The following is a 16,331-nucleotide window of genomic DNA, read 5'->3' as shown; positions in this document are numbered from 1 at the left end:
TCTGTCTCTCTCTCTCTCTGTCTCTCTGTCTCTGTCTCTCTGTCTCTGTCTCTCTGTCTCTGTCTCCCTGTCTCTCTGTCTCCCTGTCTCTCTGTCTCTCTGTCTCTCTCTGTGTCTCTCTGTCTCTCTCTCTGTCTCTCTCTCTATGTGTCTCTGTCTCTCTCTCTCTGTCTCTCTCTGTCTCTCTCTCTCTCTCTGTCTCTGTCTCTGTCTCTCTCTGTCTCTGTCTCTGTCTCTGTCTCTCTCTGTCTCCGTCTCTGTCTGTCTCTGCCTCTCTCTCTGTCTCTCTGTCTCTCTCTGTCTCTCTCTGTCTCTCTCTCTCTCTCTCTGTCTCTCTCTCTCTTCTCTCTCTCTCTGTCTCTCTGTGTGTCTCTCTCTCTCTCTCTCTCTCTCTCTCTCTCTCTCTCTCTCTCTCTCTCTCTCTCTCTCTCTCTCTCTCTCTCTCTCTCTCTCTCTCTCTCTCTCTCTCTCTCTCTCTCTCTCTCTCTCTGTTTCTCTCTGTCTCTCTCTATCTCTCTCTCTCTATCTATCTGGGCGTGTCTTTCTCTTCACTGTCTCTATATTCCTGGTTTTCTATCTCTGTATGTCTTTCCCTTTCTTTCTCCCTCTGTTTCTTTTCCTGTCCGGCTAGCTTGCTGTCTCTCCGTGAATGTTGATACTTCAAGTACTATGACTGTTAAAGCGTGGATTTGTGCCCCCCCCCCCCCCTCCACCCCAATGCCCAAAGAGGTGCTGATGTGCCATAGACAAGTCCTGGACTAAGCCATCTTGGCAAGTGGATTGACCTTTAGCTAGGGACATAGTCACGTGCAACTTGTATGAAAACTGCCAAGTTCTTTTGTGGATTTGCTGATACGGTTCACAGGATATGCGTGACGCACTGAATGCAACAGGCAGACCCATAGCCTACAGTATATGCCCGGATGCATCGCGCTGCAACAATGCCAAGGCGGTCATGTGGGATGCTTCGTCGGTTGCCAATGTCATCATGTGCCGAGGAGATGGTGGTGGAGGCTGGTGCCGCTCACACCCTGGATGTAAGGTTTTACATGTACAGTACTTGATTGAATATGCCCATCATAGTTGTGGGGATAACCAACTTGGAGACCGTTGCTAATGAATAATAGAATGTTGCAAATGTTGCAGTGTAAGCCTCTACTTTTTCTGAAGTAACGTTAAATAAATTCGAAGAGCTCTCTACATTATAGGCAGTCTCGACCACATGCTTTTTGAGATTGATATAATAAAAATTATTATTATGCTCTATTCGCGTTAGCATCAGTGAGCTTATAAAGCTCACATATAGCCTTCGCTTAAGCCGCAAGAAGGAGCAAGTGAGCGCGAGGAAGCGCAATGCACACAGAGCGTCAAAACAAAACAAAAAAAACAGAAAAAAAGAGACAAGCTGCAAGAAGGAGCAAGTGAATGCGAGGAAGCACAGTGCACATCAAGCATCACTAGTTTGGAGTTGACAGGAGGGCATGCACATCGAAACCACGCCTTGTCAACGACCCGTTCTTTCTCAGTTTTAACGACCACACTCAGCCAAGAACAAAACAACAACGAAGCACAACGACACACCAACGCTGATGTGGCTTCGCAAATCCCGTACCGTGCACGCAGGCACTGGGTTGCAACAGAAAAAAGACGCGCTGCAAGCGTGCCAAGCAGCGAGTGAGTACAGAACGCGTACTAATGCCAGTCATGGCAACGGAAGATAAAATTATGGAGATCGACCCGCGCATGGTTCGATCGAGAGCAGAGTACGAAAAAGGCACACATTCAAACTGTGAAGAAGCAGAAGAGGAAAAACGAAAATGAACACTTGTGTCGTGAAGTGCTTCTGTCCAAGGGTGCTCGCACCCGACGGGGTGACAGCGCCCCTAGTCAGACAAATACAAGGCAAACGAAATAGAAATTAGCTGAGTCACAGCGCGGGACTCCGAAACGAAAACCGGTGAGTATGTAAATATTAATTGTTCGTACCTGCTGTACAACGTAACAATTGCTCAAATTCATAAAGTAATTTCAAACTAGCACTCGTAGAATTGTAGTGCGAATGTGCCACTCGATTATAGTAACAACGACAAAGAGATACTCTTCTAAACATTTCTCTCCCTTCTCACTGTGCCGAAATTCACAGTGACCAAAAAATTCGAAATTGATTATTGTTCTGAAATAGGCAAACAAGGAGCTACTCACAGAACAGCTTACAAAGACGCACGATTGGGCGGGTGTAGGTCTTGTCGCCCACCTTGACCTTCACAACTCGCACGTGTCCGTCTGGACCAGGGTGCACTTCGGTGACGCGACCCATTGGCCAAATGCCCCGTGGGTTGTCTTGGGATGTCACTAGAACGATGTCGTCGACCTTGAGGTCTGTCTCGGCCGTCCTCCACTTGAGTCGCCGGTTCAGCTCTGGCACGACTTCCTGCATCCATCTCCGCCAAAAGTGCAGCACGAGTTCTTGCACTACACGCCAGCGTTGCCGAGGGTTGAACTCGCTCTCGTCCACTCCTGCAGGTGCGAACCGAGTACCGATTTGGCCATACATGAAATGATTGGGCGTTAGCGGAGTTGGGTCACGACCATCTGCCGACACGTAGGACAGTGGCCGTGAGTTCATGAGCGCCTCCGCGCCGACGATAGCAGACAATAGCTCCTCGTCTGTGACCTCCGCGTTCTTCAGAATCGCCGAGATAGCACGCTTTGCCGATTTCACTAACGCCTCATGCACTCCGCCGAAATGTGGTGCTGCTGGAGGGTTGAAACGCCAGCTAGTCTGCTGATCCGCTGTCTGCCGCTGAATCGCCTCTGCATCAAGCTGCTTGACTAGCTGAGCAAGCTCATTGGTGGCGCCGACGAAATTCGTGCCATTGTCGGAGATGACGTCGATCGGTACTCCCCGTCGATTGGTGAAGCGTACGTACGCCTGCAGAAATGAGTCCGTTGTCAACGCGTATGACAGCTCGAGATGCACTGCTCTCGTCTGCAAGCAGGTGAACAAGCACAGGTACCGCTTGTGTTGTGTCTTGCCGCGACCCTGCTTCGTCATAAACGGTCCGGCGTAGTCTACAGAGACTCGGCCGAATGCGCGTAGCGGCAGGCTGACTCGGACCTTAGGTAGTGGCGCCATCACCTGCATTGCCGGCTTCGTACGGTTCCGGGCACACCTCGCACACTTGGCTTCCCAAGCTCGCACCTCTTCGCGGCCAGCGACGATCCAGTAGCGCGACGAGAGTTCGGCTAGCGTATGGCTGACACCGAACGCGTGATATCCTCGTTCGTGACATGCCTTGACAATCAGCTGTGTCACATGATCTCCTCGTGGTAGGACGATCGGATTGCGTTGTTCTGCAGTCAAGAAGTCTGCATGCTGTAGTCGACCTCCGACGCGTAGCAGGCCGGCGTCATCAATCATCGGCTTGAGCGAGACTAGCTTGCTGGTTGCAGGGATCGGCTTGCCTGCCTTAACTGCAGCATACTCTGGTAGCGACTGTTGCTGCGCTCGCTTGATGTAGAACTCCTCAGAGTCTCGGATCGCTTGTGGCGATAATTCATCAAACTCTCGTTGTGCGGGTGGTACTGAGCAATTCGTAGCGAATCGCACACACCAAGCATGAACACGGCACATTCGTACCCAGTCGGAGTAGCGGCTTGGCTCTAGACGATTCAGCTCGCTGTGGCATTGGTCGACGGTCACCGCAGTCAGCTCGATGGACTCGTCCGTCGGTTGATTGACTGGGCCGATGCAGGTCCAACCTAATGCCGTCCGACGCGCCACGGGCTCATGGCTGTTACCCGAGCGCTCTTCATATGCCATGTGAAGCTCCGGATAGTCGGCACCGATAAGCACGTCAATGTGGCGTTTCGACGGCAGCGGCGGAAACTCAACGTTGGCTAGATGTGCGTACTGCTTTCCCAGGTGGTGCCAGTCTACAACTTCCATGTTGCCTGTTGGCTGCTCGATTGTGCACGCATGGAGAGTCGTCGACGTGGCTCCGTCAACACTTCGCAGAGTGCACGATACTGGCACAGTGTGAATGGTCTCTTGCTGTCCATTCAGCTTGCTGATGGTCAGCGACATGCTTGATCCAATCAGGCCGAGTTCTGCCGTAACATTGCTCGCTATGTACGAGCGCGTGCTGGCGTCGTCCAGCAGCGCGTTAACAGTTAGCGACCGCTTGCCGTTGGATAGCTGAACGGGAACTGTCCGAATCGACGTCACCGTCCGTACTCTATTCTCCTCTCCCTTCGTGCTGTTTCCGAGGGAGACAGCACTGAAGTTCTCCGGCTGCATGGCTCCAGTCTCTCCGGAGGCGTGGGTTGACGATGCTGGAGGCGGTTGACGGGGCTCACTGTGCAGCAGGCGATGGTGATGCTGCGTGCACCCGTTGATACCGCACTCCCGGTCCCGTGGGCAGTCCTTGCCGCTGTGCCCAGTCGCAAGGCATCTATAGCATGACTTGCTTCGCTTCGCTGCTGCCCAGCGCTGGCTTACAGTTTGTTTCTCAAACTCTGGGCAGCGCCAGATCGGGTGCTCGCCACCATTGCAGCATTGGCATGTGGACCTTGCGGTCGGCACGTTGCCAGCGGTGTTTGTAGCTGTCACGAACGTGGTCGTGCGCGGTTGCACAGCGTCGTGAGCAGTTGCCGTCCGAGTCGGCTGATTTCGACTTGTCCCGCTGGTTGACAATTGGTTTCTGACGTGATGCTGCTGGCTGATGCCTTCGATAGTTTCCGTGGCGGCAGCAAGAACTTCTGCCTCGGCATTCAGCCACTCCAGCAGCACCTCGACCGATTCGTCCTTTTGGTGGTGTACTATCCAGCGGCGATACTGGGCCAACAAGTTCACCGGCAGCTTCTGCTGGATCCGCTGGTAGAGAATGCCGGTACCTAGCTCGGTGTGCATACCGGCATCCTTTAACGTCACCACTGCCATGTCGAGCACATCGGTAAAGCGCTCCAGTTCCTGGGCTCTACCGGATCGAATAGGTGGAGATCGTTCCAGCTCTTCCATCCTAACCGCAAGGCGCCGGCGACTCCCACCGAAGCGTCGCTCCAGCCGCCGCAGAGCAGCATCGTATGCTGCTGCCGAGTAGCCGAGACTCTCGATGGCATCCAGTGCCTCACCCGCCACGTACTGTCGGAGCTGCAGCAGCTTGAATTCAGCGGAGAGCGGCTGCTGGTCCACACAAACGCTGAAAGCGGATTTCCAGCGCTCGTATTTTCGCTTTTCTCCGGTGAACACGGCAATTTCGATCCGCTTCAACTTGCTGGCGATGTTGATCTGTGCAGCTGCCGCTGGAGCAGTCCGTGGCGCAGGTCGAGCTGCGGTGCCTCCGACATATGTCGGAACTGGGGCGAATACTGCGGTCTGGGGTGCTTGCATGCCAGCGCTGGGTCTCGCACCGTACTGTGACGCTCCAGTAGAGATGGTGTGCGACGGTCCAGTAGACACAGGTGAGTTGTACATGACTGCACTATTGCTCGCACTCCACTGCGGTTGCTGTTGTTGGTACATGTATGCCTGCTGCGGCCTAGCACTATTGTTGCCATACGTTGCATACATCATACTAGGTGTTTGATCAGCAGGATCGTGGATCAGGAAGGCAGAGCCTTGTTCCTGATTTATAGCAGGAGCGTTGCTGCCCGTGGTCATAGTTGCAAATGACGCTGGCAGCACTGAATTACGTGGCTGGTACTCTGCGGCTGCTGCAGATAAAGCGGTGCATGCATTGCTGTTGATCATATCCGTTTGCGGTGGCGCGTGTGCTGACGCGGTTGCCATGGCAACGGTCGGGAAGGGTTCGGCAGGTTCCCCTACACGCTGACCACTGAACATTACAACACGACTGTCCGGCTCTACTTTCACCCGTTCTCCATAGTCTACAGCCCTGGGCAACATCACCCGCGCATCGTGCTGGCGACCAAGAAACGGTGCATCTTGGAGCGCCGCACGCAGATCTAGAATTTCTCTGCTTTCCTCTCGTACTGACGCCAGTAAAGGCGTTGCCCCTCTCAGTGGCGATCGCTTGGGACTGGGAGTCTGCCTGGTCGACGCTGCCAGGCTCGCTCTGCTGCTCCTGATGAGCACACTCCTGGCCAATAGACCAATCCCGAAAAGATTGTCTGGGTTCGTGAAAGGGGGCACGCGTGCAAGCCAGCACGTGTGAAGTGCATCGTTTTGTATTCAGTTGGTGTGTGTCAGCTCATGGCGGAGGAGAGAGAGACTTTTGCTCGCCGAGCTGAAGCGAAAGGATTTGATGGAGTCCTGCCAGCAGCTAGTCAAAGAACCTTCGGTACCTTAGGCAGACCCTGACGGAGTTTGGAGGCCAGCTAGCTCTCGGTGAGGAGAGAAACATTCGCGTGGCGATCGACTCTCCGTAAAAAATGCAAGCTACATAGCGCCGACATACTGCAACAGCCACGATTTCAGCTAACTTACTTCTCGATCTGCTGCTTCACAAAGTTCAACTATTTACAAGTCCTGACTGTTGTAGTCTGAAGCTGGAGTCTCATCGCCCACCTACAGGTAGCTTTTGGAGCTGATGGATTTCCCGACTTGGACTCTTTCCGCAAACTCTCGCAACATTACTACAGTGTATGCAGTGTTTCCGCACGCTCGTGTCGACATGTCACCTATTGTACATGTACCGGGTCGCGAAGGAGCTTGACGACCTCCGCTGACTCCAGGTTTCCGAAATACTGCCGTCGTCGTCTTTGATGTCGCTGGTAACATTCTCCCCTTGCAGGACGTGCGCATAGTTGTCGTCCCGGGGGTAAAGACTATGTTGTCTTTCGAAATAGTTCTTCATCAAGCTCGCGCGAATGATGTTTCTCATCATGAACTCGTTCCGACGGTGTGACACGGCGATGGTCTTTGGCGGGGCACTGGCTTGGCGAAAACGATATCTTCTTGTGCAATATAACATTGATCGGCTGCAGATGGGTACAGTCACTTCGTGGTTGGTCCTATAGGAGGGCAGCTGCCAGGAAAGAGGCAGGACTCATCGAAGACGAAGCGCTCGCAACAAACAATAGCACTCGAAACATCTCGTAAGATTTAGGGCCTATCGCTTTGAGCCACAGCGCTCACAGCCTTGCCTACTTCATCAAAGTGAGCTCTACATGTTCGTTGACCTCTTCACACTACACAGAAAAGCGTAACAAGGATTATGTCTTAGCATTTCAACTCCAACAGCAGACCATTACCAGTGCGAGAGAGAAAACTACAAAGGGCTTTGCTTTCTGTCGCATCGTCTCTCTAGCATGCAACTAACGAGAAAACCGTGTACACTCAAACGCCTCTTATCCGGACGCCTCAGACACGGGCACGTCTCTCTACCGGGCACCTTTAGCTTGAGTTCCTATGGCAAAAATGCTTTGAATTTGGGGGTTTTGAACTTTTTCCGTATTCGGAAGTGCTTATTTTTCACTGCCAACCTATGTAATCCACACATTTTTACCAATGGGTTCCTTTTGTATCCTGAACATGTGCAATACGTTCCAAATAAACTTCTTCAAAAAATGATATGATACATGGTAGATGAGTTATTCTGAGATACGGGCAAATCTGAGATACGGGCAGTGCCCGGTCCCAAGGTGCCCGGATAAGAGACGTCCGAGTGTACTTACCCTCGCATTCACACGCGAACTATCAAACACGTCCTGTGCCGCATGCTGATCAGGTAGTGCCATGTATGTGTTGTACAGTGTACTCTCAGTTGACATGCCCCCTTTCGAACCCAGACAATCTTTTCGGGATTGGTCTATTCCATGGCATCGGAATACTGGCCTTCCAGCTGCTTGTACTGCTTCTGGAGACCAGCATGTCTCCTAGAGTCAGTGTCCACCACCGCTTCCATGTACTCCATGATGACCTTCTTGGTCTCGTCATACACTGTCGTCAAGTGGCTTCTCCATGCCTTTACGTCATCTTGGTTCGGCACCTCATTCGTTGACTCCACTGTCAAATTTCTCCTCGTATTTGTGAAATCCGTTTTCAGCTCTCGCTTTTTCCGTGCGAGGTCTTCTAGTTTTACCTCCATGATGGCTCCGTGATAACCATCCTCTGCTACCAATAGTTTGGAGTTGACAGGAGGGCATGCACATCGAAACCACGCCTTGTCAACGACCCGTTCTTTCTCAGTTTTAACGACCACACTCAGCCAAGAACAAAACAACAACGAAGCACAACGACACACCAACGCTGATGTGGCTTCGCAAATCCCGTACCGTGCACGCAGGCACTGGGTTGCAACAGAAAAAAGACGCGCTGCAAGCGTGCCAAGCAGCGAGTGAGTACAGAACGCGTACTAATGCCAGTCATGGCAACGGAAGATAAAATTATGGAGATCGACCCGCGCATGGTTCGATCGAGAGCAGAGTACGAAAAAGGCACACATTCAAACTGTGAAGAAGCAGAAGAGGAAAAAACGAAAATGAACACTTGTGTCGTGAAGTGCTTCTGTCCAAGGGTGCTCGCACCCGACGGGGTGACAGCGCCCCTAGTCAGACAAATACAAGGCAAACGAAATAGAAATTAGCTGAGTCACAGCGCGGGACTCCGAAACGAAAACCGGTGAGTATGTAAATATTAATTGTTCGTACCTGCTGTACAACGTAACAATTGCTCAAATTCATAAAGTAATTTCAAACTAGCACTCGTAGAATTGTAGTGCGAATGTGCCACTCGATTATAGTAACAACGACAAAGAGATACTCTTCTAAACAATCACAATCACAAAAAAGACAAGATGGAAACGCAAAGTTATGTCCATTGTTGCATTAGCGGCTACATACAACCTTCACCAGGTCCTGCCACTGAGGGCGATCCTGGGCGAGCTGCTGCAGCCTGTTGCAGTCATCTCCATTATCTATATATAAAGGTATAAATTATGTCCATTGTTTCATTAGCAGCTACATACACACGGCTGTCAAGAAGCGGCAACTTAGAAAGATGGCGTCGGTTCGAGATGGCATGGTAACCGCGCACGTGCCGTGGTCCGTGACTTGCTCATGTATGCACGCAAATGCAAGTCACAAAAGTCTTTGCATTTGGAGAAAATATCTTCGACTCTCTTTGGAGGTTGGCGAGGTTTGCCTAATCTTTACTTGATTGCGATGCCGGTATGTCCTCTCAATAATTAGAACAAAGAGAGCTGATGATCGCTTCATTGCTGAGCAGAAGTAACAATCAACTCTCCTCGTGTCCTCAGTGCCAAAGGCAGACGACTGCAATTCCACAACGCTCATTTCACGATGATGGAAACAATAATCGTGTACTAGTACACACTTGGACCATTTGGTCATCCCTATTCTAGCCGCTAGTCCGTCCAGCAAGCAGATATTGACTATTACGATAAGTACAACTGCGTGAACGAGGGCTCACCCAGCAAATTCAATTCAAGACGTGACTCCAGTCAAGAATTAGGGTCTTTACTCGAGAACTTCACAAATACAGGTCAATGCACCCCACAAAACTGATAGATGGCACGAACGAAAGACAAATAGGCTAGACAAAGTGTCCGAAGTGATTGAAAACAGCAGATCTACCAAATAAGACAGCTACATGTGCCTAAACAACGATTCCCATACAGTACAGAGTAGTATCAGGCAGAATGAAAGCCTTGGAAGTGCACAAATACAGCCACGACCGCCACAAAAATTGGACGACCGCCACAAAAAAATTCTCATTGCTCTACCTCCTTGAAGGGTGAAAGTTACCAGTTATCCTATAGCGATGTCAGTTTATGCCTGTTGGAACCCCCCACAGCCCGCACGAAATACCTTTCAAATAATTCCAGGATGCAATTGCAACTCCAGACAGGACGAAGAAGAACACCGTGAAAAATAACGGCAACGATGCCCAAACTCTCGGGAAACGGCTGAAGTCTTCCTGAAGATGTTAACATTGAATAGCCATCGATTACCAGCGTGGTTTGGTGACTTTAGAACTGTTTTGAGACTTAGAACGAAGCGATATCTCAAATTTGATGGAATTGTTACCTGTCAAATGCGTGGGCGAGCAGGCCAGCTGACTGGTTATGAGTTGGTGGACAAGCCGTTGATTATTCACTCTCATTGTAATATCAAAAAGTATTCTTTCTAGACCAAAGAGTGGTATATTTGATAACATTTAATAACGATAGAAATTTTTTTACGATACTTCTCCAGACGTTTCGTTGTTCTGAACAACATCGTCAGTGGATAAAGATTCTTTATCCACTGACGATGTTGTTCAGAACAACGAAACGTCTGGAGAAGTATCGTAAAAAAATTTCTATCGTTATTAAATGTTATCAAATATACCACTCTTTGGTCTAGAAAGAATACTTTTTGATATGACTGGTTATGCATGAACATGCATGAGCATGCATTGATTTTTCATGGTTCACGTGCAGAAAACTAAGTTGCCGCGATCCAAGTGCAGCTAACAGCCGTGTACAGCCTTCACCAGTTCCCGCCACTGTCGACGGTCTTGGGCAAGCTGCTGCAGCATGTTCAAGTCATCGCCAGTCTCTAGGGCGGTATTATTTTTCAGCTTTTTGAGATCATTATTGAGCGTTCGCGGGAGCGTTGTTCTTGGGCGTCCCCCAAAGCTGGGGCCGTTACCCCCTAAGAAGTAAGCTCCCATGGCACGTCTAGCTGGGGCTGCCTCTTCCAAACGCAGCACATGACCAAACAGCCTCCATCTAGCATCTCTGATGATTTGGCTCACGGGGCGAGATTCTGTGCGTTTATACAGGGAAGTGTTCTTTATTATGAGCGGGTATTTAATGCCTATCACTGTTCGCAGCTGCTGCCTGTGGAACGAGTCCAATTTCCGCTCCTGTGTCCCCGTGAGACTCCACGTGCCACAGTTATAAAGCAGGATTGGTAGAATGAAGCTATTATAGAGGCGCACTCGTAGAGACTCTCTGATGTGTTGCCCTCTCAGCCATATCACCCACATCCAGTGAAGTGCGCTTGTAGCCAACCGCTTTCGTCTGCCTATGTCCTCATCCACTCCAAGCATCGAGCCCAGCTTTATTGTGTGTCGCCACATAATAAAAATTACACAAGGGAATGGTCTCAAACTGCGGAGAGTGCTCAATGCAAGCGAGGCAGAGCTTCATCACACACAAGCGGAAAAACCGTCAGAGATCAAATTCCATTACACAGTGTTTCACCGTTCAAGCAACGGATCATCAGATGGATCCATCTGATGATCCGGTGCTTGAACGGTGAAACACTGTGTAATGGAATTTGATCTCTGACGGTTTTTCCGCTTGTGTATAATAAAAATTATAATTATAGTTCGAAGTAATAATAAAGAAATCTCTCACACAAGGCGGGTTTTAGATGATCATATTTAGGTAGACTGTTTTTTATATTTTTCTTCTATATGCAGTGTTTCCCGAGTCAGATCAGCTTGGCGATATCAACCCTACGTGGCACAGTTGGACATGTATCTTGGAGTCTAATATCCAGTTTGACAGCATGAGATACGCCGGTCCAGGGCACTACATCATGCCGGATATCATGGAAGTTGGAAATGGCATGACAACGGCGGAGGACATCAGCCATTTCTCTCTCTGGGCAATGATTGCAGCACCGCTGGTGAGTGCATGCTCATCTGCAGCACCCAGTTAGACTCTGGAATTGTTTCACTGTAGCTACATACAGCAGGAGACCAGGGGTTAGACTCCCTGTCCTGGATGATGTATATATGGTGCACCGGGCGTGCTCTTGTTGCCTTCGTCAGAAATTTACAAATTCAGGTACATCATGATCTCAGCAGAACTTGCCAGGTATTGTCACAATGTCTTGCCTGTAATGTCAGCAGCACCCCCCCCCCCCCCCCCCCACACACACCCAATACAGTGGAGTGTCGTAGCACCTGGTTAGGCCATGGCCAGGCCTGGTTTTGAAAAAGTCGCCCACCCAGTTCAAGCATGCCCATCATGCAGGCCTAGGTTTGGAAAATAGACAGTCCCTGGTTGAAAAAAATATTGTGCATTTCCGCAATCTTCCGGTTATGTGTCTCCGTTTGGCTGGATCGCCTGAAATCCTGGTGCTACAACAACAATGCTATGCGAGTCGCTTTGCAGGTACTGTTCTACAAGGCCTGTGGCTCTGTCATGCCTGGTGTATGGAGAGGTCTGCACCTGCATCACTGATTCTATGCTACTCATGCATTCACGTAGTCCTCTCTTCGGAGTGTAAGAAAAGGTTGCAGGCTAGCTTAGATATTTTAACGTTAGCAGTCCCAATTCTAAGCGCAGCATAGCTTTGAGAGGACATTGAGAGACAGTCACGGTGGCAGCTATCAGACCAGTGCTCAAGCTAAGCTGTGGAACTTTAGTTGACATATTAGTTAAAAGTTTGATGTTTTCTAATGTACGCGTGTAGTCAATTTTATTGCAGTGTCTCCTTCTAACCTCCCATTGCATTCTCTATTGGTATGGGCTACTGCAAAGTGCAAGGACAAAAAGCCGGAATTCTGCTTGGAAAAATGGTTCTTGCTAGCATGTCATGACATTCATATTCACTTGTTTTTGTTGTTCCATTTTAGTCTGTTGCCTCTAAAATATTAATAAAGCCTAGGAGAAAACGATGATCATAAATATCCCCCCCTCCCCCCTTACATCGTTTTTGCCGTCACTGATGCCGTGCAACGAATAGGTGTTTGGCGCTTGTGGATGGAGTTTTCACAGTGTATTTTTTCTGGTTGTAGATTGCAGGTAATGATGTGCGGAGTATGTCAAAGACCACACTGGACATCCTAACCAACGAGGAAGTGATCGCAGTCAACCAGGACCCGCAGGGCAAGCCAGGCCGCAGGATCTACCAGAGCGAGAACAAAACTGCCGAGGTCTGGTCGCGGCAGCTGTACGATGGGAACTATGCTGTGGTACTGTTCAATAGGTGAGCGGCTATCCGCTAATGAAGAGTGGACTGTGCCGCACTGCTCGGTATTCAGAACCGGGATGAGTCCGGTGGTATCTACCTGTGCACACTAGCGCCACATAGATAAGTCACTGCTCGGTGAAAGGATCGTCTCAAGGTCACCATTGGGCTGCAGGTCCTGTAGATCCAGTTGCTTGCATATCTGCAGTTACTACAAGGACACGCGTAAAAAGACGCGCTACAGGTTCTAAGGTTGCAGAAGTATGTGTGAAGGGTTCCAATGTTGCGTCCTTTGCTGTTCTTACCATTGTTGCAGAGATAACTCAACTGAGCAGGCCATAACTCTACAATGGTCCTATGTGGGTCTACCAAACGACCAGCCTGCAAGTCTGCGTGATCTGTGGCTACACAAAGAGCTAGGCGTGAAGATGAGTAACTACACGAGTCAGTTACCACCTCACAGCGTGCTGATGATGAAAGTCACACAGGTAAGTACAATTGTTGCAACCTACCCATCCCAGTTCACACAGTAGTTGTTATATTGCAACCTGCCCATTCCAGTTCACACAGAAGTTGTTATGTTGCAACCTGCCCGTCCCAGTTCACATAGGAGTTGTTATAATTATTGCAACCTGCCCATTCCAGTTCACACAGAAGTTGTTACTTGTATATTGCCACCTGCCCATTCCAGTTCACACAGGAGTTGTTATACTGCAACCTGCCCATGCCAGTTCACACAGTTGTTATATTACAACCTGCCCATGCCAGTTCACACACGAGTTGTTATATTACAACCTGCCCATGCCAGTTCACACAGGAGTTGTTTTGTGAGTAGGTGAGGCCAAGGCTCCATAAGAAAGATCATGAGTGTCTGGAGTGTTATAGGGGTCAAAAATCTGCATTGGTGCACTGTGGCATATTGTTCTGAATAGGAAGTTGTATTCTGTTTGATACAGGTCCGGGAGTCAACCCAAGCTTTAAGGCAAACCACCATTCTAAGAGAAAGTAACTGCTATGCACATGCAGTCGTCGTCAGGAGATTCTCCATGCTCTTACTCTTGTGTGTGCCATGTGTAGGTAAAGGGTGGCTAGTAACATCTCCCTGCAAACTCTGGATCCCTATACGTGAGAGATTCCGCGTCTACAGAAAGCTGTACATCCTTAGTAACAAAAATGGAAGGTCCCACTAAAGAGTCTTCCAATAAGATCTAATGTTTCACTCTTAGCTCTAGAAAAATGAAAATTGCCCATTGTGCAGAACAGTTGATCAAGAAGAATTTCTATGTGATGTCCATAATTTGGCTATAAAATTCTTTCTGCAAAAGAAAACAGTGCCGCAATTGCTGGCAGATTACACATTGCTATACGTTGCTACACACTACGCACCTTGATCAGTGTTTCGTAGTGTTGAGTGTCTTTTTGAGGATGAGTAATTGCAGCTTACCCCGTTGTGTATCAACGCGCTATATGCCAGACCAGTGATCAATGCAATGCCAGAGAAATCAGCAGCGGGTATGGGGATGGTGGCCAATCAAGGTAATAATGGCAGCAGAGCGGAAGCATCTCAACTATTCAAGTTTTTCTGGGATATTATCTAAGCTGAAATGTGGCAGGATATTTCGTAAAATGGCTCGCATCTCAGGTAAAATCATGACAGCAAAACCACTCATTTCATTCATCACTGGGCCAGCAGTATGTGGTGTCCGTCGTCAATGAAGAAAATTTAGGATAGTACCACAGATTAATTGTGATGCAGAAAGCAAATAATTGGTAGTATGCAAATAATTGGTAAAATGTACATCTCCATTCTAGCTCAACTAGGCTCGGGGTTCCGATTCAAATACCAGGAATGGCAGGGAGCTACAGGACGACATGCCACAGCAGGAGTAGATGTGTGGAGCACAGCTGCCAGTGGATTCACACCGTTGTTCTCATGATCTCATTCAATTGCTCATCAATTTACAGGCGAGAACGTTGCCATACTCTGTATGGGAGAATGAAAGGAAAATTCCCAATCAGTACCACCGGTATACGTCAAAGCATTTTTTAAATTCCAAACAAAACAAAAGAATGTTGTGATCACTTGTTTGAATGATTCTCCTGGCTCACTCTCATCCACCCAAATTCCTGATTTTGATGTTCGATTTTGACCGGAGGAAACTATGCATGAGAGTGGGTTTCGTGTGCAGCATAAGTAGGAACAAGCACACAGTCAAAAAGAGCTGCATGCATGGCTAATGCTCAGCAGTGCATGCACACAGTCAAAAAGAGCATACATGCATGGCTAATGCTCAGCAGTGCATGCCCACGCATATCTTCAACGTTCACCTTTTTCGAGTGTTCTGTTTGTAAACAACAGCAATCAGCAAGCCAAGAGGATAAACACTTGCTGAACTCTGATTGGCTGAGGCCGGTTGACCAATCATTTCAGGTGTGAAGCATAGGCTATTGAAAGTATTGATTCCAGGAGGGGATTGTCTAATGCTCAGCAGTATATCTTCAACGTTCCCCTCAGCAATGCATGCCCACGCATATCTTCAACGTTCCCCTTTTGAAGTGTTTTGTTTGTAAACAACAGCAATCAGCATGCCAAGAGGATACACACTTGCTGAACTCTGATTGGCTGAGGCTGGTTGACCAATCATTTCAGGTGTGAAGTTCACAGCCAGCATAGGCTATAAAAGTAATCACTCCAGGAGAGGATGGAGGTTGGGGTTTGGGATGGCCAGAATTTCCCCTTGTTCTCTGTGACTCTGTGCATATTTGATGCATAATAGGCCCATGGAAGTCGCTACAAGTACCACCATGGAGTTAGTGTGCGAGATGAACATTGAATGGGTGTGGCACTGAAAACCCCTTATGCTAGTTGAATTCCGAGGAAGCAATAAGACTTTTTTTAACCTGTTCTTTTACGAAAATGACAGTGAAGATCTGACCGCAATGAATGTCGTGTTTGTGGAGTGTCTTGTAAAACAAGGATCAATACCAATGCTAAATGTGTGGAACTGCCGTGACACATGCCTCCTCCTCACCTCTGTTCCTCTAGTTTTGCGCACCGCGTGGAAAAGCAATAAACCAACGCCACAGGCTAGCACAGCTCCAATGATAACAAACGCTATGATCTCGTTGCGACTGCTAGACCTGCTTGAACACACAACCATTCAATACACAAAAATGCAGTTCAGGTAATTATTATGATCCATAACATATTTTCTTCAGACATTCCCATTTGCGTCTTTCCCTCAAACCAGTGGATCACATTCTTCAAGGCTAATACTAGTAATAGTGGTTTTCCTCACCGGGAGCAGCTAAAATGCATGAAATATTGGGATTGTGTCGGCGATGACACACAAGTAGCAGCAGGTGGGTGTATTGCATCTGGACTACACAACTCTGTAGGTCACAGCAGGCAATACCTGTGTTAGCCGCTCTCCATA

The 16,331-nt window shown here is 48.8% G+C and overlaps 2 protein-coding genes across 2 annotated transcripts in view; one reads left to right on the top strand and one right to left on the bottom strand.

The window, feature by feature from the left end:
* Positions 1 to 865: 865 nt before the first annotated feature.
* Positions 866 to 14,362, top strand: LOC135808292 (uncharacterized; the record flags this gene model as incomplete). The annotated part of the gene is given in 5 exon segments (XM_065321461.1): positions 866 to 1,037; positions 11,396 to 11,604; positions 12,722 to 12,912; positions 13,211 to 13,382; positions 13,972 to 14,362. Coding segments are annotated over 5 exon segments (759 nt in total), but the record flags the coding sequence as incomplete, so codon positions are not given.
* LOC135808291 (uncharacterized) overlaps positions 14,037 to 16,331 on the bottom strand; it is a 42,848-nt gene continuing 40,553 nt past the window's right edge. Inside the window, exons 38-39 of the mRNA XM_065321460.1 lie at positions 15,927 to 16,035; positions 14,037 to 14,878 (exon numbers count right to left, since the gene is read on the bottom strand). Coding sequence (XP_065177532.1) covers positions 14,849 to 14,878; positions 15,927 to 16,035 — 139 coding nt within the window. The 3' untranslated portion in view covers positions 14,037 to 14,848. The remainder of the gene's footprint in view (positions 14,879 to 15,926; positions 16,036 to 16,331) is intronic.

The sequence above is a fragment of the Sycon ciliatum genome, chromosome 2, assembly GCF_964019385.1.
Source record: "Sycon ciliatum chromosome 2, ocSycCili1.1, whole genome shotgun sequence".
Taxonomy (NCBI): Eukaryota; Metazoa; Porifera; class Calcarea; order Leucosolenida; family Sycettidae; genus Sycon; species Sycon ciliatum.
The sequence above is the reverse complement of the archived record's forward strand: the minus strand, read 5'-3'. Positions and strand labels throughout refer to the sequence as shown.